The 25290-nt window shown below is 27.7% G+C and overlaps 2 protein-coding genes and 3 long non-coding RNA genes across 5 annotated transcripts; all 5 read right to left on the bottom strand.

Moving 5' to 3' along the window:
• Positions 1–2241: 2241 nt before the first annotated feature.
• Positions 2242–10765, bottom strand: LOC126843638 (uncharacterized). Its single transcript, XM_050581286.1, has 24 exons — positions 10757–10765; positions 10613–10639; positions 9893–9916; positions 9510–9579; positions 9411–9437; positions 9222–9248; positions 8631–8666; positions 7956–7991; positions 7622–7651; positions 7152–7187; positions 6850–6879; positions 6657–6692; positions 6432–6458; positions 5830–5856; positions 5562–5600; positions 5261–5293; positions 4973–4999; positions 4748–4777; positions 4583–4609; positions 4331–4384; positions 3759–3785; positions 3608–3634; positions 2779–3070; positions 2242–2347 (listed from the first exon to the last, which is right to left on the bottom strand). The coding sequence occupies exons 1-23, from the start codon at positions 10763–10765 to the stop codon at positions 2802–2804; spliced, it is 975 nt and encodes a 324-aa protein (XP_050437243.1). The 3' UTR covers positions 2242–2347; positions 2779–2801.
• Positions 10766–10996: 231 nt separating this feature from the next.
• LOC126843287 (uncharacterized) lies at positions 10997–11815 on the bottom strand. Its single transcript, XR_007686402.1, has 3 exons — positions 11797–11815; positions 11684–11722; positions 10997–11035 (listed from the first exon to the last, which is right to left on the bottom strand). It is a non-coding gene; the product is annotated as an uncharacterized LOC126843287 (long non-coding RNA).
• Positions 11816–14314: 2499 nt separating this feature from the next.
• Positions 14315–17865, bottom strand: LOC126843637 (uncharacterized). Its single transcript, XM_050581285.1, has 11 exons — positions 17862–17865; positions 17770–17793; positions 17620–17646; positions 17332–17358; positions 16931–16954; positions 16793–16819; positions 16126–16155; positions 15959–15982; positions 15847–15882; positions 15496–15531; positions 14315–15000 (listed from the first exon to the last, which is right to left on the bottom strand). The coding sequence occupies exons 1-11, from the start codon at positions 17863–17865 to the stop codon at positions 14468–14470; spliced, it is 792 nt and encodes a 263-aa protein (XP_050437242.1). The 3' UTR covers positions 14315–14467.
• A 1102-nt stretch (positions 17866–18967) lies between these two features.
• On the bottom strand, positions 18968–20267 carry LOC126843512 (uncharacterized). Its single transcript, XR_007686431.1, has 5 exons — positions 20241–20267; positions 19864–19911; positions 19738–19764; positions 19485–19511; positions 18968–18994 (listed from the first exon to the last, which is right to left on the bottom strand). It is a non-coding gene; the product is annotated as an uncharacterized LOC126843512 (long non-coding RNA).
• A 3006-nt stretch (positions 20268–23273) lies between these two features.
• LOC126843629 (uncharacterized) lies at positions 23274–24353 on the bottom strand. The gene is made up of 4 exons (XR_007686454.1): positions 24309–24353; positions 23969–23989; positions 23719–23745; positions 23274–23321 (listed from the first exon to the last, which is right to left on the bottom strand). It is a non-coding gene; the product is annotated as an uncharacterized LOC126843629 (long non-coding RNA).
• Between the last annotated feature and the right edge of the window lie 937 nt (positions 24354–25290).

Here is a 25290-nt window from a genome sequence, read left to right as displayed (position 1 = left end):
CAGGGTGATTATTTTATCATGAGCCACTCAATATCTCATAGGGACTTATAGCAACTTTTGAAACAAAGGCGGAGGTGTCATAAATGGATCCAACCATTAAGAAGGGTTAAAACCAAAGTGGTGGAAGTCACATTTTCCTAAAAGTTGATTTGAGAAGTAGTGTAGACATATCTTAAAAAGTACATAATATTTTATCGAAAGGTCGGTTGAAGTAATTCATAACTCGACCACCAGATGGCAGCACAATACCAGAGTTTTAACAAAAACCTTGTTTTTATTTAATGAAGGTTCATGTGACTTACACCACAACGGTTTGAAACCTTTTAAATCGTACAAAACAAATATTAAAGTAGCGTGATTTATTATGTAGAGTTACTAAATTTAAAGATCACAATTAGATATGGCATCCAATTAATCAACTTTTATCGATGAAATGCATTCATGTGATGAGTTTCATTCAAACAATATTAAGACATTATTAGGTACCATAAAATCATAACTATGGTAATTATATAGTTAATTTCCGAATAAACAACTTGAAAATTAAGAAACGTTAAATAAAGTTACAAACACGTGTTACCTATTGATATTTCCATCATGGTGATAGCTAGAAAAAAAATATTAAATTTTTCCATCTTGTTTCCAACTCTGTCGAACACCGTTTGGTTTTACAATAAAAAACCTAATAACTGAAGAAAAAACTTTAAATGAACATTATACACATTATTTTAGCAAGTGTTGTTCGACCTAAATAACAATGTTTTTTTTAATATAACGCAAAAGATTGTTAACATCTGTTGAATAAAAAAAAACACCTGAGTGTTACGCGAGACACACAAAAAGAGTTAAAATTGTATTCTTCAAAGTACTGTTATTGACAATATATTAAGTACCTATAATAATAATTTGAATATTTGCAAAAAAAATATGTAGTTCATAATGTGGTACTAAAAAACTTGCAAGAAGAACCAAACATATTGTCAGCAATAAGCGAATTTTAAATACTTATCCGAATTCACATATTTTCATAAATTGAATAAAAACTTGATGTGCAAATTCTAGAAACGCGCATTAGCGTCTCCAAAAAAGGTTGTTTAAAAAAATAAAATAAAAAGATGGCAATGAAATCTATTTATTCAATTTCATTAGGATTTTTCTTTTTTTTTTAATTCATAATAATGGTGATGTTAAATTACACATTTGACAAAAGCCACACCGAAATATCCGATTTGAATATACCTAAAATTGCTTCTGATTAGAGCACTAACATTGTATACTTTAGTACAATGAAAATAGTTAATATCAAACTTAGAATTGCATTTAAATGTACAATAGTGCAAACAAATCATAGTGAACATAATTTACTAAACTTTATACATGGAAATGAAACTTATAAATTGTTTTTTTTTATACATTTAACCAGTTAAAAAAAAAATGTGAAACAATACGTTATACATGATGTAAAGTATCGAAAGTTCTATTTATTCTTTAATATGTCATTTTAAAAACCTTATATAATCAATATAATATTTTTAACTATATTAATTTATATACTTTTATGTGTTATTCTAACTAATTCACAATAATCCCATATACTTACAAATCATTTACTACATTTTGGTATACCAATAACATTTTTATTTATCATGCCTTGATACAATCATTTATATTTTCAAAAACAATTTTTTTAATTCCCGTAATACTAAGAATTGTTTTCTTTCATAACAAATCTTAATACAATCATGAATCATCCTTTAAATACATGAGGCTACTTTTCGCCAAAATATCCTTATCATATAATAAATATTTTTATTTAATTTAAAACAAAACCACTCATGAAATTATAATATTTAGTTCAAACACTCATATTAAATAACGCGGTGTGTAAACAATCTTTTAAAATAATTTTTTCAGACAAACTTAACAGTGATTAAACACATCGGCTTGCTTTTTCAAATTTAAGTCGACTAGTGTTTCATACGCTTTAAGATTACTGACATTTTGACGGTCATAGTGTTATGGATATGTTCGATACACCTCAGTTATTCCATTGGCATCTTATTGTCGCAAACACAGCACTCAATGCGTGTTCAGCCAATCACAACATCATATTATAATATTTTAATTCCTCCAGTCAATTTATCTTTGACGACAAATCATTTTTTATTAAGAGTACACAAATGGATATGACCAATAAGAATCAAAACATTTTAAATTTGCAAAAAAGTAAGTTTATTGTGATTTAATGAAAATATAATGAGGTTAGTGGAAAAGTATACACAATTTAATGACAAGTGTTCTGTATTTAAAATAAACTGGATATTGTTATGACGCCTTTGAATCCATTCTGTAATTTGAAAATAACCCATTATTATTCGTTTGTTATTATTATTATGATTTTATTATTATAAAAGTAAAATTTAGATTTATGTTACATAATAAATGTAAAAATGTAATAATAAATAAATATATATATGTTTATATAAAAACTTAATAAAACAAATATTCGGCTACATATTTTTAAGAAAATTATATAAAAAAAATTTATTAAAACTTGAATGGTTATAGCCGGATAAATCGGATTCTATATTTTCTATGTTCAGACCGTAAACTCTAAAACTCTCTCTGCTAAGATCTACTTAAGAAAACTTTTCTACCCCTTTCAGGGGAAAGAGCTTAAGATATTTTTTTGATTTATTTACGTAAGTAGAATTGTGTTTATCTATAAAATTGTAATTATTTTCCGATAAAATTAATGTATTGCATAAAATTAATCACCTGGTGTATATATATGTATGTATTCAATGATGAGATGTGGCAGTATGGTCATTTACAATCACTTTATTACATTTGGCATCCCAGTAAACTTTCTCTTGATCACCGCCTTTTTGGCAATCAGCCAAATTTTTCTTGTTATAAGGAACCCATAGTTTTAAGTTAGGGTTATATATTTCCCTTATCTTTAAATGTGGATCATATCTGGTGTCTGGAATTAAATGTCCATGATGTTCCTCATCACTATCATCCGATTCAGAAGAAGAATATTCACATTCAATTTCTATGTCGACCCCTATACAAACAGGTAAAGTAATTTGAACATTCTGAAAATCTTAAGTACGGTAAAAATTATTAATCAAACTTTATTAGTGTTAAATTTGAATATAACACACAATAATTATAATAGCGCAAACAAATTATTGTGCACATAACTTTATGCATGTATAAAAAACGTATTAAAGGGTTTCTTCACATTTCAAAATGAATCAGGGTCTCGGGTGTCTAGGATTATTAAGATCAATCAAATAAAGACGTTGGAGACTAATTGAATATAGGAAGGACAAATAGAAGGCAGGAGAGGCAGAGGACGCCCTAGAACAACGATAATCAACAAAACTATTAAAGATGCCGGACTGAGAACCTACAGGAAACTAATAAGACAGGCCAATAATAGAGAAGAGTGGAGGGAACGTGGAAGAATGCTGTAAAACCAACCTCAGGGTTGATTACTGAAAAAAAAAATGATGAGTTCTTACATACATATGTAAATGTGTGAGAAAAATATGTATTAAGCATTCAAGTGATCAACTTAAAAGCCATAAGTACTTACGTTGTTCATGTGGCATGCTATTTGGGGCTAAATATAAAAAACAAAATTAGACGTCAATATGGGTTTTTAATTTTTATATACATATGTAAATGTGTGATAACAATATGTATTAGGCATTCAAGTAATCAACTTAAAAGCCACAAGAACTTACGTTGTTTACGCGGCATGCTGTTTGGGGCTAAATATAAAGAACGAAATTAGGTGTCAATGTGGGTTTTTACATACATAATATGTAAATGTGTGAGAACAATATGTATTAGGCATTCGAGTAATCAACTTAAAAGCCTAGTCGGGCCTAATTATGTCAGGCTTTAATGTCTTGCATTCAAGTAACTAGCGCAAAATCTATAACTAAAAAAACTATACTATTAATTTCCGCGTACAAATATAAAATAAAAAACAGATAATTATAAGGTCATACTTAAAAAAGTACATCAAATTATGTACCTATGAAAATAAACAATGATTTAACAAAATAATTAGAATTTTCAAATAACTCATTATTTTCAAACAATTATTAGTATCTGTTAATTTTTTAAAAGCTATCCAGATTTTTACTATATAATTTAGCAACAAGTTATCTTAAAAATGTTCCATTATATAAAATATTTTAACTTTCTAGAGTAAATAAAACGATTCTATAACTGAAACTTGTATATACAATTCATAAAAAAAATCAAGAAAAATTGTACAACGAGTAATTTATTGTGAAATGATACTTACGTTGTTGTGGATAAATAGGCGGACCTTGTTGACAAAATGGCGCGATTTGTGACACTAAAAAAAAAATTGGAAGTCAGAATAAATCATAGTCTCATACGTAGTAAGTAGGAAAATATATAAGGCAATCAAGTTATTAACTTCATAGCCTTCAATGCAAATCTGTATACGTTACAAATGTCAAGTATCGATTAAAATCGTTGTAAAAACTATGAAAAATGTATGACATGACTTCAACTGTTAATTGTTATTTACCTTGTCCATTCGGCAAAATTTGTTGGCCTAAATATATAAACAACATAATAAGGTATCAACATGAGTTCATTTAGCATATACTATAAAGATAAAAGGATACACAAGTTATACTTGATGGATGTAGGTACAAGAGGAATAAAAATTTAACTGTTAGTTGTTACTTACCTTGTCCATATGCCTGACCTTGTGGAATTACTTAAAAAGAACAAAATCAGTTATTGATATAATATGTAAATGGCGTTGACTATAATAATAGAAGGATAATTTACAAGATATACTTAATGGCTTCGGCCATACAATACAGTTTATTGATAAAAGATTCCTTAAGAGATTTATAGGAAGGATGTAGGTACCGGAGCACTACAAATGTAACCGTTAGTTTTTACTTACTTTGTCCAAATCCCTGACCTTGTGGGACTACATAAAAAGAACAACATTAGCTAACAACATTAGTTATCAGTATAAGTATATGAATTTTGCTATAAAAATTCACAAGATATACTTGAAGAAATTGCCTGTGATAAATAGTTAGTTGATACTTACCTTGTGCATTTGGCGCAACTGGGACTAAATATAAAGAAAACCAAAAATTATCAAATTCATTTGATAAAACACATTACATATGAGTGTGTAGAAAAGAAAATATGCTTTATGTCATTAAGGTTAGTCTATACTGACCTATTGCCCCACTCGATTCAATCGAAGCACCGCCTATTTAACAAATTATACAAATCAAATGATTGTTTGCTAATATTAAAGTGGTATAATGGTTTGTAAAAAAAATAATTATTGAGAAATATTTTTTTTACACGTTTTCATAGTATATATAATATAATGCATTGGATGAATTAAATTTGATCATTATAATATGTCATTAAAATAGATAAATAGTTTATTTTTAAATAGTTTATGTTAACTTAAAACATTTTTAACGAGCATTTTATTTAAAGTGGTTACTTATCAGGTGGATATGACCCACCTTGTTGATATGGAACAATTTGTTGATATGAGACACCACCTTGTGGAATTAAAAATAAAGAGCATAATATATTAGTTATTAATATAATATGTAAATGGGCTCGATTATAATAATAGAAGGATAATTCACAAGATATACCTAATGGCTTCGGCTGTGATAAAGGAAAAGAATGGAGTAACTCCCCAGCCTTATATAGTTTATTGATAAAAGATTCCTTAAGATATTTAAATGAAGAATGTAGGTACCGGAGGTATAAAAATGTACTTACCTTGTCCAAATCCCTGACCTGGTGGGACTAAATAAAAAGAACAACATTAGTTATCAATATAGGTATAAGAATTTGGCTATACAAATTCACAAGATATACTTGAAATAATTGCCTGTGATAAATAATATGGTATCAAAATGAGTTCATTTAGCATAGGCTATAAATATAGAAGGATACAGAAGTTATACTTGAATAAAGTAGCTCTGGAATAAGAGGAACAAAGTTAGGAATAAAAATAAAGTAAGATCGAATAAGTAGTGAGACAAGGGTGTAATTTACAACCAGCTTTATTAATTTTTCCATAGAAGATGCCCTATACTATTACTACATAGATGTAAGGGAAAAATATACTAGGGGAACTAAATGTAACTGTTAGTTGTGTCTCATGTACTTTTTCCACGAGGCGAATTGTGTATGACTAAATATAAAGAACAATACTAGTGTTCGATATGAATTTATACTAGCATATTAAGTAAGTGTGTAAAGAAAATATGTATTATAATAATATTGATACAGTTAATTTCAGATAATCAACCAAAAGTATGTATATAAAAAACGAATTATTATGTATAACGAGTCTTTAATTTTTAGTTGTTACTTACTTTGTCCGTATGCTTGAATTTGTTGGCCTACATACAAAATACAAAATTAGTTATTAATATAGGTATACATCTTTGACAAAATTAATTCATAGCCCCATACATAATAAGTGGGAAAATGTATTATGTATTCACGTTTATTAACTTCTAATTGTACATTATGTTATGAAATTAGATACTTTAAAGTAACATGATGTAACGTAACTTTAATTGCTAGATGATACTTACCTTGTTGTGGAAATGGTGACATGTTAGATGCACCACCTAAACGTAATGAACAAAATAAGCAATCAATATGATTTCATAATCGCATACATATTAATAAATGTAAGTATGTGAAAAAAAAATTAATAGTACCTACACTTCAAATAGCTAATTATTTTCAAACAATTATTATTTGTTAATTTCACTTGATACTTACCTTGTGAAGGATATAATGACATAATTTGTGCTACAAAAAAAAAAGGAACAAAATTATTTATAAATATGAGTTTGTACTCGAGTAGATAAATGTGTGAGGAAAATATATAATATAAGACATTTAATGAATCGACTTTTATCAATACAATATGCCTTTAAATTACATAAACAGTTAATTTTTAAATATTCAATATGAAATCAAAGAAACGAATAAAAACGAGGTAGAACGAGGAAAAACAACATTATTTAAAAAAAAAACAGTGAAATTTTATATCTTGCCAGTTATTGCTAGATGATAATTACCTTTTTGTGAAAATGGTGACATGTTTGATACACCACCTAAACATTAAGAACAAAATAAGGAATAAAGTTCATAGTCGCATACATATTATATAAGTGAGTGTAGAAAAGAAATATAATAAATGTATACAATCAAATTGTATCTACACAGTACTCCATAAAAGTTTAGTAACCCATCAAAGTTTTTCTCCATTGTAATAAAAGTTCTACTTAAGAGGATTGCATGCGGTTTGTTTTTAAGGAGTTTTGTATAGGCAATAATTAAGAAAACTCAATTTGTCTTTGTAAAGTAATACAGATATCATTTTATTGATAATAGAGATTATCAAAATTAATTTGATTGCATAGTTGCATACATATTATGTGAGTGTGTGAAAAAAGAATTGTAATAAATTAAATTAATCAAATTTCAAATAACTAATTATTTTCAAACAACTATTAATATTTGTTAATTTTAGTCGGTGATACTTTACCTTGTGATTGATATAATGGCATAGTTAGTCCTACAAAAAAAAAAAGAACAAAATTATTGATAAATATGAATTCACATTCGAATACATTTAAATGTATGAAGAAAATGTATAATTAAAGGCATTTAATGAATCTACTTAAAAACTAGATATGAATATTTGTAAACCCCAAAAATAATAAGTAAATTATTGAAAAAATTAAATACAAATTTATTTAAAAAAAAACAATTTAATTTAATAATAAAAAAATTCTACAATTTAAACTACTATACAAAATAAATTTTAAAAAAACCAGTGAAATTTTATATCTTGTCAATTATTGCTAGATATTACATACCTTGTGTTGGATATGATGACAAATTTGATGCACCACCTAAACGTAAAATCAATGAATATGATTTCATAGACGCATACATATTATGTGAGTGAAGAAAATAAGTATAATAAATTTATATAACCTAATTTTAGCTATACATTACTCCATTTAAGTTTTCCCCCATTGTAATAAAAGTTCTACTTAAAAGAGGGTCGCATATGAATTTTTTTTAATGAGCTTTGCGTAGGCAATGATAATAAGGTTCTGTATAATAAAATAATTGATAGAGTTTTTGGAATAAATAGTTCTACAATTTAATATTTCATTTTATTATACAATTGACATAAAAAAAACACATACCTAGTAATTTTTTTTTAAATATGTAGGAAATATTGATTAAAATTATTTTTGTGAAAATATTTTCAAGTCACATAAAACAAAAGCACAACATTGTAATAACAATTTACATTCTCAGTTTCTCATCGAAGCTAATATGTGGATCAATTATAATTCATACAAAATCTCATGTAAAATGCTTTGATACAAATCAGTAGAACATAAAAGTATTAGATATTGGTAATCAATGTAGAAGCAAAAACAAATTTTAACGTTCATTTAATTCATAGTTGTTACTTAGCCGGTGAAAACGGATCACCCAAATGGTATAACGAACTTTAATTGTTAGACAATACTTACCTTGTTGTGGATAATATGATGACATATTTTGTAAACCTAAACGTTAAGAAAAAAATAAGGAATGAATATGATTCGCATTCATATAATTTAAGTATGTGAAGAAAGTAAGAATAATATTATACATAAATAATCAAATTCTATCTATACAATGCTTCATTTAATTCGATTTATTAAAGCCAAGACTATTATAGTTAATACCTCTGTGGTTAACTTCAGATAATTAACCAAAAGTAGGTATATAAAAAACGAATTGAAATATATTAGCCTATAACTATTAGTTGTTCCTTACCTTGTTCATGTGAAAAATATTGCGCGAAAAAATATAAATTCAAAAAAACATTTATCAATATAAGTTATTTATTTTTGACCATACAAATAAAAGGATAGCTCACAAAATATACATGAAGGATTTGGCTGTGATAAATGGGAAACAAAATGATAGATGGGAAGAAGATATGATCGAAAAATAAGGAAGACAATGGCGCAACTCCCCAGCTATCTTTGGTTTATTCATAGAGGATTCCTTAAAATATGTAAAAAATAGATGTAGGTACAGAAGGAATAAACATTTAACTATTAATTGTTACTTACCTTGTCCATATGTTTGACCTTGTGGCACTACATAAAAAGAACACTATTAGTTATCAATATACATATATGAATTAGGTTACATAAATTCACAATGGAGAAAAATGAGTTAACTTCCCAGTCTTATATAAAAGATTCCTTAAGAGATTTAAATGAAGAATGTAGGTACCGGAGGTATAGAAATGTACTTACCTTGTCCAAATCCCTGACCTGGTGGGACTAAATAAAAAGAACAACATTAGTTATCAATATAGGTATATGAATTTTGCTATAGAAATTCACAAGATATACTTGAAAGAATTGCCTGTGATAAATAATATGGCACATAATATGGTATCAATATGAGTTCATTTATCATAGGCTATAAATATAGAAGGATACAGAAGTTATAGTTATATGAAGATATACTTAATGGCTTTGGCTGTGATAAAGGAAAAGAATGGAGTAACTCCCCAGCCTTATACAGTTTATTGATAAAAGATTCCTTAAGAAATTTATAGGAAGGATGTAGGTACCGAAAGGTATAAAAATGTACTTACCTTGTCCAAAACCCTGACCTGGTGGGATTAAAAAAAAAACATTAGTCATCATTATAGGTATATGAATTTGGCTATAGAAATTCACAAGATATACTTGAAAGAATTGCCTGTGATAAATAGTTAGTTGATACTTACCTTGTGCATTTGGCGCAACTGGGACTAAATATAAAGAAAACCAAAAATTATCAAATTCATTTGATAAAACACATTACATATGAGTGTGTAGAAAAGAAAATATGCTTTATGTCATTAAGGTTAGTCTATACTGACCTATTGCCCCACTCGATTCAATCGAAGCACCGCCTATTTAACAAATTATACAAATCAAATGATTGTTTGCTAATATTAAAGCTGGTATAATGGTTTGTAAAAAAAATTGTTATTGAGAAATATTTTTTTTTACACGTTTTCATATTATATATAATATAAGGCATTGGATGAATCAAATTTGATCATTATAATATGTCATAAAAATAGATAAATAGTTGATTTTTAAATAATTTATGTAAACTAAAAACATTTTTAACGAGCATTTTATTTAAAGTTGTTACTTATCAGGTGGATATGACCCACCTTGTTGATATGGAACAATTTGTTGATATGAAACACCACCTTGTGGAATTCAAAATAAACAGCAAAATAAATTAGTTATCAATATAATATGTAAATGGCATCGATTATAATAATAGAAGGATAATTCACAAGATATACTTAATGGCTTTGGCTGTGATAAAGGAAAAGAATGGAGTAACTCCCCAGCCTTATACAGTTTATTGATAAAAGATTCCTTAAGAGATTTAAATGAAGAATGTAGGTACCGGAGGAATACAAATGTAACCGTTAATGGTTACTTACCTTGTCCAAATCCCTGACCTGGTGGGACTAAATAAAAAGAACAACATTAGCTATGAATATAGGTATAAGAATTTAGCTATACAAATTCACAAGATATACTTGAAATAATTGCCTGTGATAAATAGTTATTTGATACCTACTTACCTTGTGCATTTGGCGCAACTGGGACTAAATATAAATCAAACGATTGTTTGCTAATATTAAAGTTGTATGGAAAAAATGGAAAAAATAATTACTGAGAAATATTTTTTCATAGTATATATAGTATAATATGTCATCAAAATAGTTAAATAGTTGATTTTTTAAATAATTAATGTAAAATCAAAAACATTTTTAACGAGCATTTAGTTTAAAGTGGTTACTTATCAGGTGAATATGACCCACCTTGTTGATATGGAACAATTGGTTGATATGAAACACCACCTTGTGGAATTCAAAATAAACAGCAAAATAAATTAGTTATCCATATGAATTCATACTAGCATAATATTAGAAATGCTAAGAGAATGAAAAGTGAGCATGCTCATCCTAAAAGAAACTTATGCATCTCTTAAACGATAGCTTGAAAGAATTATTCAAAGATTTAAAGTAATCTAAGCTATATACGTTACGCCGTTTAAAAAATGATTCATCCGGCTATTTATTGATGACAAACAGTAACATAGAGTAAACTGTCATAATTATGAGAAAAACAAAAATCTCACTCAATGAATTTATGTAGAAAATCTATGTCTATAACATGATCCAAAAGATCAAGGCATCTGCTATTCTAGTAGAATGATTACAATCAAGCTTTAGCATAGTGACCATAGATGAGAGGGCAATTTCTTCATAGACAACATAGGCCGGTGCTAATTTAGATATCCAAAAAACCCATAATTATATTTACTGCTAAAGAGTTGGAACGGGGCACGTATAATGTAACTATATGTTTTATAAGTTTAGACTTGCTGGCGCCGCTGCAATTGTGGTGCAAAAGCCCAGATAATGAAACAAATAACCTCGCACTGTCGCGGATATCTAAAAAAACAATTTGTAATGTGTCTATAATTATTGTTGTTTGATACTTACCAAGAGAAGGATTATACTCATATGAATTAACACCCACGCCTAATTATAAAAATAAATTTAGGTATCAATATGAACAGTACGGTATCATAGTCGCATACAAAATTGTTAATTACCTGCGATTGGCATACCTTGTGTGACTAAACATGAATAACAGAATAGTTAGGTATCAATAAAAATTCATAATCGCATACTTAAGTTTGTGAGGAACTTATGTAATATGCGTTCAGCTGTATTTAACTTCTTTTAACTTTATTTTATTTTATTAAATATACTATAGATAAACAATGCCCATGTTATGATAGGAAACGCATACAACACGAATATTTTATTGTGGATTTAGGGTGGTGGAAACGTGTGGCATAGCTAAAGACAGAACAAAACATATGTGACCAACCGACAAGCATTTGTTTGAAGTCCATTCTAAACCTTGTTGACAGAAAAACTACAAAAAGAGCTTCCAACCGTTCCATATGTGTTGTTTATCTATGTTACCTATATTTAACATGCTATACTATGATAACATGTCAGCTAATTGAAATACCTTAGCCACAACAGCTGTAGGTAGTATATAGATAATTTTAAATAATCAAACTATATTAAATGAAGTATTGTAAACAAACAATAATTACCCAATGATATTTCCACGATGACGGCAGAGATAAAAAAAATAGTGAATTTTTTCATCTTGTAATAATATGAGCGAATGATTATTTTTTTATTCTGAAAAATCCCGTTAAGTTAGACAATAGACAACGTAACAACATACAGAGAACACTTAGTTTGAACATTACACATACATAGTTTAGCGAATCAATAAAAATAGTTCTAACATAGTGTGACACATATGGTTGGGTTGTTGTTGTTGTACACTTGTTTGACAAAGTAAACAAATTCGGTTAACGTTAAAACTAATAATTGTTGCTTAAAATTTCAAATGTTTCAAGTATTTGTTGTGAATCAAACCTTGTGATAAACCGAAATACCTAATATACAGGTGCGAAAAGATGACTAAGAAATAGGGGACCCAAAAAATTACAAATAGTGACTTACAAAGTGTGACTTGTCAAATCTAATACTATCAGCGAAATGTGACAGACGATCAACCACGCAGGAGGTGTATTTTTGATTTTGATCGAATGGGATTAGTGATCTAGTAGGTCAATTTTAATATTGTTTTAGGACCGACAAACCATAGTCAAATTGAACACATTATTTTTAAAAGTGTGAAAAATATGATAAAATATTATAATTTACACGTTAAAATTTGAGATTCAAAAGTTAATAGCGATCATGATAACAAAAAATTAAAATAAGGTAAATTTAAATAGGCTACAAATAACATAAATAAAAACGTTCAAAAAAGTTATAAAAATTGTAATATTGTTTTCCCATAAAATAAATGTCTTCCATTAATTAATTAATCAGCTGGTATATATAACATACATGTAAGTTAGGGTAGGGTGACGTTAGCATCAGCCCAATAATTTAAACAAGGTTCCCAATCAACCAATAGTTGAAACACAGGATTCCATTTGCTGTGGGAATAACAATTAGTTCATGACCAATACAATTATGATGATGGCCATGAGAAATACCAGCTTCACGAGAACTATGAGATTCATGAGAACAATGATGATGATGATAGCCCACATATTTTTGAAAAAAAAAACATTTGAACACTATATTACTTTAAAGTACAATGAAAATAGACAATCATACTTAGTTAATATTAAATTTGAATGTACCACACAATAGTGCAAACAAAATTACAGTGAACATAATTTACTAAACTTTATGTATGGAAATAGAACTTACTAATGATTTTTTTCCCATTTAATCAGTTCAAGAAAATGTAAAACGATAAGTTATACATGATGTAAAGTATCGAAAATTCTATTAATTCTTCAATATGTCATTTTTAAAACATTATATTGAATAACGTGGTGTGCAACCAGTCTTTTAGAATAATTTTTTCATGCAAACTTATCAGTGATTCAACACACTGGCTTGCTCTTTCAAGTTTAAGTCGACTAGTGTTTCATACACTTTATGATTACTGACGTTTTGACGGTCATAGTGTTATGGATATGTTTGATACACCTCAGTTATTCCATTGACATCTTATTGTCGCAAACACAGCACTCAAAGCGTGCTCATCCAATCACAACATCATATGATAATATTTTAATTCCTCCAGTCAATTTATCTTTAATGACAAATCAATTTTTACTAAGTGTACACAAATGGGTATGGCCAATATGAATTAACACGTTTTAAATTTGCAAGAGAATACGTTTATTGTGATTTAATGAAAATATAATGTGGTTAGTGGAAAAGTATACACAATTTAATGACAAGTGTTCTGTATTTAAAATAAACTGGATATTGTTATGACGCCTTTGAATCCATTATGTAATTTAAAAAAAAAACGTTGTTATATTCGTAGCTCAAATATAAATTGTTTTCATAATGTTTTTATTATTAAAACAAGTACAATTTATATGTATGTCACACAAGGGAATGTAATAATAAAAAATAAATATATATAAACCTAACCTAACCCAACTACCTAACTTTTTTAGAATAACGTTATCTTGCTCAAATATCGCCAGTATATTAGTTTAGGTTTCTTAGATGAAATAATGTAAATTCAAATAGTTGACAAATATCATAAATAAAAACTTTTCAAAAAGAAAAAAAGCTATAAAATGGTAATTATTATTTTCCTATAAGACAATTGTCTTGCATTAAATTAATCACCTGGTATACGTCATATGTGTGTGTTCAATGATGATGTCCGGCAGTATGGTCATCTACAATCAATGTACCACATTCTTTATCCCAGTAAACGTCCTGATGATTACCGTCATTTTTACAATCAGCAGTATTCTCGTCATAAGGAACCCATATTTTTAATGTAGGTTTCAATATTTCCCTTATATTTAATTTTGGATTATATCTGGTGTCCGGAATAAATATTGCTTCGTGATCAACTACTTCATGAGCTCCATGATTGTGTTCATGAAGTCCAAGATGATGCTCCTGACCTCCATCGTGACTATCATCGTGACTACCATCGTGACTACTATCATGACTACCAGCATGACCATGATCATGACTATCTGATCCAGAAGAATGATATTCAGTAGCACAGTCAGGACCACATTCAGCAACACAGTCAGGACCACATTCAGCAGCACAATCCGGACCACATTCAGTAGCACAGTCAGGAACACATTCAACGTCACATTCAGAAGAACAGTGAAGGTCACAATGAGAATGATGGTGAGGTCGAATACAGTTGAAACCCTTCAATCCTATACAAACATGAAAAGTGAAAATTATTAAGCAAACTTTATGCGTTAAATTTAATAGTACCATACAATTTTAGTGCAAACAAGTTATTGTGCACATAACTTTATGTATGTGTACAAAACGTATCAAGGATTTTATCACGTCTAACCTGTGTATAAAACAGTGATATGTTGTAGCATAATTAGGTATTAAAAATATATTGATAATTAATAAAGATTATTACAGTTGAGATTTTTTTACTATAAAACGTTTTCAAAAAAATTCAAAACAAAAAGTGCAATCCAAGATTAATGGGTTCTTTTTTTTTGGGGGGAATTTTTTGATATTGTCACTTAAATAGTGCGAACAAAATGAATTCTTCCATAATTTAAAGGATTTAGTCAAACATCAAATAGATCATTGTGCACACATAAATAAACCAATGTAAACAATCAAACACCGGGAATTCCCCAGTTGGAGGAATTGAAATAAAGCATGAGTTGATGATAAAAACATACCTCTTTTTAATTTTCTTAACAAACCTCTTACACCATCTAAGAATAATAATACACAAAATGTTAGGATGGTTAGATAATTACACATTTTTCGGTATTAATTCATTTATATATAATTAAATGTAAGTATGTGATTACTTATTCACAAGAGGTGCATCATTTTACAGCAATTTTACAAACAGTTATTACAAATTATTACAAAATCAAAATTTTATAAAGCAGCATTACCAGTTGAAGCCGAGTGAAGTGTATAATAGATAAACAGGAATACAACTAATTTTCTATTGTTATTTTTTTATATGAAAATCCTAGTAGGTATAATTTATAAAAATGTATTTGTTAGTTTTTACTTACGAGGTTGCACACATTCTTCTGATTCATCTGAACTGCCTTGTTGTATTACGAAATGTAAAAATGATAATCGAGTATTACTTATAAACGTAGTTAATTTCTAGTTGTTACTTACAAGGAGATGAGTGACTTTGTGGGACTAAATATAATAAATAAAATTAACTGTTAATGTGAATTCATAGTTACTTGTTTAAGTTTGTGAGTTAATTACATAATACATACGTGCATTACAAAACAAATTTAATTAAAAATAAAATTCAGTAATAGTTAGTTGTTACTTACCACCATGTGGACGTGGCCGAATTTGTGGGACTAAATATAAAGAATACAATTAAGTATTAATGTGAATTTTGTTTTGTTGTACTTGCATTCAAGTGATAAATTTCAATCAGACCCTCATTATGACAGTTATTAATAGGTAAATACATTAATAGGAGGAAGTGTTAAAAAGAATACAAACACATTTTACCTAACCTGATATTTGAGTGGATACAATTTTTTACACGTTTTCATAGTGATATTATTGCAGTTTTAATATTACAAAATATAAGCACACTAATATTTTAATCTGATTTTAAGTGTCAATGAAAATTCATATAGAATCGTTTGTAAAATGAGATTACATAGGTACACAAGCGACATTAAAAAGAAGTGACCGTAGTTATCTTCATCGCGACAGACAATGTAATTTTCACAAAAATCTATTTACTAGTTTAGTTTCATAAAGTGCTTAAATCATTAGTTATTACTTGCCTTGTACATTTGGCCGTTGAACTAAACCTAAAAAACAAAATTTTAAGTATCAGTGTAAATTCATAAAGAATTATTTATAAAATGGAGAGTATATAAGTGATATTTGATAGTTTATTCATAGAAGACCCCTTAAAATAAGTAAATGAAGGATATAGGTACACAAGGAATAAAAATGTAACTGTTCTTTGTTACTCACCTAATCCATATGACTGAACATGTGGGACTATATAAAAAAAAAACAAAATTAGTTATCAATATACGTATATTTGGCTATAAAAATACACAAGATACACTCAAAGCAATTGCCTGTGATAAATATTCAGTTAATACTTACCCGGTACATTTGGCGCAGCTGGGACTAAATATAAAGAAAACAAATAATTATCAAATGCATTTGATAAAACAGTTATACATTTTATAAAACGAATTACACATAAGTGTGTAGATAAGAAAATATATATAATGCATTCGAGTTATTAACTTTTATCAATGCATTATGACGTCATTAAGGTTAGTCTATACTGACCTATTGCCCCTATCAATATATTGAATACATATGTATGGATTTGGCTATACAAATAGAAGGATAAATCACAAGATACACTTGAAGATGTTGGCTGTGATAAATGGTAAACAAAGTAATGATGGGAAGAAGTTATGATCGAAAAATATTAAGACTCCTTAAAAAATGCAGGTACCCGAGAAATAAAAATTTAACTGTTGGTTTTTACTTACCTTGTCCATATGTCTGACTTTGTGGGACTACAAAATAAAAAAAAAATTAGTTATCAATATATGTGTATGGCTTTTACTATAGTAATAGAAGGATAATTTACAAGATATACTTGAAGGAATTTGCTGTGATATATGAGAAACAAAGTAATAGATGGGAAGAAATTATGGTAAAAAAATATGGGATATAATGGGGTTACTCCCAAGCTTTATTTAGTTTATTCATAGAAGATTCCTTCTAAAAATGTAAGGGAAGGAGGAATACAAATTTAACTGTTGGTTTTTACTTACCTTGACCTAATGCCTGACCTTGTGGGACTACATAAAAAGGAAAAAATTAGTTATCAATACAGTATATGGCTGTTACTATAATAGTAGAAGAATAATTCGCAAGATATACTTGAAGGAATCTGCTGTGATAAACAGTTGGTTGTTACTTACCCGGTGCATATGGCACAACTGAGACTAAAATATATAAAAAAACAAATAATTATCAAATTCATTTAACAAAACAATTACAAATTGTATAAGACCCATTATCATACATAAGAAGAAAAGAAGGTGTACAATTGAAAATATATAAAATGTATTCAAGTTATCAATCATTTTTTGCAAAATTTTGAAAAATAATTATTGAGAAATATCTTTATTTTACACGTTTTCATATTGTTATGTCGGTGCAAATTTCACATATTAAAAAAAATAAATTTAATATTTTGTTTAGTGTCGATACTGTGTATTACACAAAGAGAAATGCATAATCAAATATGTAATCGCTAATTGTACCGTTACTTACTCTGTGAATTTGCCACACTTGGTTGGACTAGAAATAAAGAACATCATAAGGTATTAATATGAATTTATGCTCACATACATAAGTTTATGAGAAAAGTAAGTATAACGCATTCAAGATATCAAATTTTATCAATACAATACCTATGCCATTTTATTAGATACTTTTAAGTATAGACTATAGTAATATTTTTTATTTCAAATAATCAACCCGAAAACGAAGAGACGAGATATAACTATTTATTTTACAAATATCCCAAAACGGTAGTTCAACAAAACAAAAGTACACATGTCCAGGTTCTTATTGATTGCCTAAAAACCAATAATGAGCTATAATTTTTCATTGCCTATTGAAGAGGAATCTCGCAAGAAATATAACATATATATTTGAATGTTAGAAATAAAATTGTCTAATAGTATAACGTTATTTTTACACAGTCGGAGATTGAAGTAACGAACAAAACGAGGTACAACTATTTAGGTAAAACAAATGATTAACTTCTAGATTATGACTTAAACCCAATAAATGAACACATGACTAATCATAGCGCTTATTCGCTAAAATATTGAGCACCTTATGCCTTATACTATTCGTTTATTATTATTAATTATTATATTTTATATTAAGTGTATTATTATGTGTGTAGTCGTTACATTTCTTATCCATAATCATTTTTTAATAGTATATAAAATAGTAATTAAAAATTGTAATGGAAATATACAAATATACCTAATTAGGATATAAACAAGAGTTATTAGTTTTTCCCTGATATTGAATATGGTTTTCAAAACCCAAACTTGTGTTAAATTACTATTTGATCGTCAATTATTAGCTGTTGTTGCTTACCCTGTGTTTCTGGCACACTTGTTGGAGCTAAAAATAAGAACAAAATTAGGTAACAATGAATTTGTACAACATACACATAAGTGTGTAAAGAAAATATGTAATAAGTAATATGATATTATACTAAAAAAGACGATTAGGTATAATTTTTATATAAAAGTGTTTTCATAGTTAACTCAATGAAACCTATTAAATGAATAACTCTTTACTTGTATCTAATATATTTTGGTTAATCGTATATGTCCATGTAACACTCCAAAAAAAAAAAAATAAATAAATGTATACTCTAACCATACCGTTAGTCTACTTCTAATTCCTACACAAAGAGTAGGTATACAATGAATCAATACAAATATCAAATAAAACTCTACTCAAATTCAATTAAAATTACCGTAGAGGCACTTTACAAACATTAAAAGACATCATGTAAAAACAGTATCTTCTCAACTCCGGATAGAAGCTGAATTTATTTCTTTTGTGAAAAAAAACTAAGTAAAATTTAAAACAAGCTGTTACTTACCTTGTGAATTTGGTGCATTTGGAGGGACTAAATATAAAGAAAACATTTCTATGCATTAATACAAGTTTATATTATCGGCGGTGTTGCCCAAGATTGTCTTTTATTATTACATGTTATATTAATAGATGCACGTATAGGGCTTTGTTCCCTCGAGACTAATTTTATAATTATGCAGCAAAAATTACACCCCAAAGGGCTGAATTAATTTTATTTGTGCAAGAAAACTAAGTAAAATTTAGAACGTGTTACTTACCTTGTGAGTCTGGTGCACTTGGAGGGACTAAGTACAAAGAAAAAAATATATATTAAAGTTCATGGTTAAAACGTGTTTGTGCTATTGTATTTGCAATGGCCATAATGGCATTAGAATTTTACTGACCATCGCGATCGCGAAATGACAAATCCATGTCTAGTAGATCATTTAAACCTAAAGAACAAAAATAGGTATTAATATAGATTCTTACTCGAATGAATAAGTGGGCGAGAGAATTGGTTTAATGCACTCAAGTGTACAACTTAAGGCCATAACTGAAGTGTATTTTTAATTTCGGGGTCTACATTGTTATAACTGAGTGTTATAAAAATCACTTCAAAATAAAACTATATGAATTCGTAGATGGTTAAAAAAATTAATTATCGATTAAAATAATTTTGAATTATACCATTTATTGGTTTTTGGGGTTCTAGATACAAAAATATAAGAAAGTTCTTAATTTAAAAAACAAAACCATCTCAAACTCTTATCTGGTTACTTACCTGGTGTGTGTGCCACAATTTGTTGGTCTAAATATAATGAACAAAATAAGGTAACAATATGAATTTATACTCGAATACATAAATATGAGGCGCGCTCAGATGACAAACTCCATAAAATTACATTTTTTAGGACAGGCGGTTAAAGTTATTTGAAACAATATATGTAAGTACAATTGCCAATTTCCTTAGCGCACACTTGTGGTGTAAAACTCAACTATGGAGTTATTTATGTTGACCACTGAAAATTATAGACTTTTTTAATCCAACCATGCTATAATTAGCAATTTAAAAAAAAGTGCAGTTAATCTGAGCGCCTCATATATCAGTAAAATATGTCAAAGACCTATCTACATTATTTTTATTTATTTTCTTACGAATTCTTTAATTGCAACTTATTAATAGTAAGAAGAAAACAATGTATACAGATCCAAAATATTGTTTTTTTATCAATTTAGCTAGCTAATGTTGAATTATAAACAAATATTTTTTGTAATAAAATGCATAATATTAACGATTATGAAATTGAGTAATAATAATATGATTATTCATTTAAGTCTACACCATATTTCCCAAATTAATTTTGAAAAATCAACATGACAATGTTTAGATGCTACTTACCTTGTGAAGTTGCATTTTGAACTGGCCCACTTGGAACGACTAGAAACATGTAAAACCAAAAATAAGTGATAATGTAAATTTATACTATCAAAGATAAGTATGTAAGGAAATATGAACAATTTATATGTAGAAATCTCTTAAAACAATACGAATTTATACTCGCTTAAATAAGTATATCCGTAAAATATGTCAAAAACATAACTATAGTATTTATTTGGGAACAACATGAGAATTTTTAGATGCTACTTACCTTCTGAAATAGTTGCAATTGGAGGGTCTAGAAAATAAGAACAAAACATATGTATTAATGTAAATTTATACTAGGAAAATAATGATTGAGGAGGTATTATTTTTTATAGGTTTTCATAGTAGTGCAGCTTTTACAATATAAATAAAAAAATCTCTATTAGTATATTATAATAATTCGGTTAGACTTGTTGCCCTGTAATTTACCCAAAACTAATTTATTCACATAAAACTTAAAATATATTTAATTGTTTGCTGTTACTTCTTATTATAAAGAATAAAATTAGATATCAATATAAATTTAAATTTGGCATAGACATGTATGCGAGGAATATATTATGTATAATTCATACTAGTAATCAACTTTTAATCATAATATAAAACAAGGAGAAGTATTAAATATGGACTAAAATTAATTTAGAAGCAAAATTAAGTAAACTGTATAACGTGAATTTAATTCATAGTTGTAACTTAACTTGTGGATATTATTGAGTTTACTTTTCTTTGCTTATTTGAAATTTTTAATTTTTCTAATTTCCCAAAACTTAATAATAAACTAAGTGACAAAAACAAAACAATTCAAAATATCGACTAATTGAATGTTCACATGACTGGGTTAGCTAGACTTAAAAATCTCAACATAGACGGATAGACCAATATATTATGATACAAGTAGCAGCAGCAGTAAAATCAATAAGAATGCCATTTAGAAGGCAATATAACTTCTTAAAAGCAAATTGGCGAGAATTTATCCGGACCGAGAAACTATGCCTTTATTATTAAGCTAGTGAAAACAATATCTAGAAAATGCATTTACCTTATTACATAATCTAATAAGTTTTACTCTTAGTTTAGTATCAATTAATGTATAGAGTAGGTTAACCTCCAGTTCTAGAGTGTGTACTAACCAATTGCGCCCGTGAACGGATTAATCGTAACATTTTCACCTACTTGCACAAATAATACAAATCAAAGTACTGCTGATTAATTTTTAAGTGACACAATAGAAAGTGAAAAAATATCAACTGAAAAATGAGCATTATTTTGAATAATTAACATAGTTATAGCTCCTCGTCGAAGCTAAAATGTGTATAATTTATGTTAGAAACTAAGTATAACGTGTCTCTAATAATTTATCGTTTTAGCTTACCTTGTGGATGTGCTACATTTATGGAGTCTAATATAAACATAAATTGTGTATCAATATTAATTGTTAGCCACATACATAAGTTTATGCATACACAAGTAATATATATAATATAATCCAATAATAATGTTTTGTCAATGTATTATAATGCGTTATTTTAATTATACACCTTGAAGTCAAGCAAGATAAAACTCTTCAAAGTTTCCAACAACTAACCGAGAAACTATAATCATAACAGTATCGTTCAACAGCCAATCTAGTTCTTTTTTTGTTACTGTTGCATTTTCAAATGACTACCTACCATCTCATTATTCCAATAATATCTCATGTTTACAATGTCTCGATCTCGTCCAGCTAAATCAAACGCTTCTTCAGGTCTCGAAGGGAAAAATAGTATGGATGATAACACTTAAAAGAATATTATTATGCCTCACTTAAGTCTATTCATTCTGAAATCCATCTAGTTAAATCAAAATTACAAATTCAAGAAAATATCTTATATCTAATACACTATCTCTATTAATTTACTTCCATAATACTCCTCTACAATCACTTAGTACTCCTCCACACTCCTATCTGGACCGAGAAACTATAATGACTTTATTAGGCTAGTGATAACAATATCTAAGAAATAAGTATCAAGAATCTGAAATAATGATTTTTTTTTAATGTTAACCAAAAAACGTAATATGTTTTACTCTTAGATTAGTATCAATTTATGTATAGAGTAGGGTAACTACTAACTCTAGACCGTGTACTTACCACTTGGGTCCATGAATGGATTATATTTAACATTTCCACCTACTTGAACAAATTATATATAAAAATATATGTTAAAATAGTTTTAATAAATTCAATTGTTGGCTTTTACATACCTGGGACATTTTGTGCATTTGAAGTAGCTAAATATAAAGAATAAAATTAGATATCAGTATAAATATATATCAGCATAGATATATATATGCGAGGATTATATAAAAACTATGTAAAATGTATTAAATTATTTAAGTTTAACATACGTTGTAAATTTGTCACACTTGGAGTAGCTAAAGTATTTAGAGTATCTAAACCTAAAGAACAAAAATAGGTATCAATATAAATTCTTACTCATATAAATAAGTGTGTGAGAAAAATGTGTTTAATGCATTCAAGTATACAACTTAAAATAACTCAAGTTCATTGTTAATTTCGTAGCCTTCATTGTTATAACTGAGTGTTATAAAAATCACTCTAAAATAAAACGATATGAATTTGTAAAAAAATCTCAGACCCTTAGATGATATTTACCTTGAGAATAAGGTGCACCCGAAGGGACTAGAAATATAAAAGACAACTATTGTATTAATATAAATTTATAAGTGCAATGATGGTTGCAGCTCCTATGTGAACCTATCATTGTAAAAAAACAATATATTCTCGTGCTCCACATAAATTTTAAAGTATATTAAATTGTTAGCTGTTACTTACCTGGAAAATTTTGAGCACTTGGAGTAGCTAAATATAAAAAATTTAATTAAATATCAACATAAATTTATATTAGCATAGATATGTACTAGTATGCGAAGAATACATTATGTATAATTTATACTAGTAATCAACTTCTAAATATCATATAGTATTAAATATTTAATAAAACAGGTAGAAGTATTAACTATGGATTAAAATCAATTTATTAGTAAATTTTATAACCTGAATTTAACTCATAGCTGTAACTTACCTTGTGGATATCCTAGTTCATCTAAATATACAGACAAAAATTAGGCAAGAATATAATAGATTCATAGTAGCTTATATAAGTGTGTGTGTGATAATCCCTCCACTATCATACTCCAACATACTCCTTAAAAATTCCTTAGTACTCTTTCCCACTCGGTACCGAGAAACTATAATATTTGTATTAAGCTATTGATAACAATATCTAAGAAATTAATATCAAGAACCCAAAATAATATTTTTTTTTTTAATGTTAACCAAAAAACGTAATAAGTTTTACTCTTAAATTAGTATCGATTAATGTATAGAGTAGGGTAACTACTAACTCTAGACCGTGTACTTACCACTTGGGTCCATGAACGGATTATACTTAACATTTCCACCTACTTCAACAAATTAGGTATACAAATGAAAATATTGGTGATTAATTTTTAAGTGACACAATAGAAAGTGAAAAAATATCAACTGAATAATAAGCATTATTTGGAATAATTAACATAGTAATAGCTCTGCATTGAAGCTAAAATGTGTATAATTTATGTCTGAAACTAAGTATGATTTGTCTTTAATAATTTATCGTTTTAGCTTACCTTGTGGATGTGCTACGTTTTCTGAGTCTAATATAAACATAAATTGTGTATCAATATTAATTGTTAGCCACATACATAAGTTTAAGCATACACAAATAACATGTATAATATTATCCAATATATTATAATGCGTTATTTCAATTATACACGTTAATGTCACAAAAAAAAAAAACAAAATGAAGTAAAATGTATAACGTGAATTTAATTCATAGTTGTAACTAAGTTTGTTTTATGTCCTAGTGGGTCCGAATATATAGACTAAAATTAGGCAACAGTAAAATAATATATTGATAGTGGCTTATATAAATGTGTGAAAAAAGAGTACATTGCGTTGAATTATTCAATTTTGATCGTTATAATATATAATTTAATTAGTAGCAGATAGACCGGACAACAAACATGGAAGTTTTGGAAGTTATATTTTATAAGGAGAAAAATAAGCTATAAAATGTAGTGTCGTGACTAGGCGATACCTACCTTTTGGATACATTTGCACAGCTTGTGCGGTGACCAAATTAGAACAAAATTAGTTATCAAAGCTAATATGTATGAAACTATAATTCACAGAACGAATGTCAAGTAAAACGCAATGTGTAATTTGATTAGATACCTTAAAGGCATAACTATGGTATATTGTTCAATTCGAACAATATATTAATCTATAAATTTTAATCTATATAGAATCTATTAATTTATGAAAAACCGAGAAAATACTGTTTTAAACGTTAAAAAAATA

This window comes from Adelges cooleyi, unplaced genomic scaffold (assembly GCF_023614345.1).
Source record: "Adelges cooleyi isolate 19-005CV unplaced genomic scaffold, UGA_ACOO_1.1 ACOO_flye_CR_arks_rails_tigmint_CR_PRNA_574, whole genome shotgun sequence".
NCBI lineage: Eukaryota > Metazoa > Arthropoda > Insecta > Hemiptera > Adelgidae > Adelges > Adelges cooleyi.
This window is presented reverse-complemented; position numbering and strand designations above follow the sequence as displayed.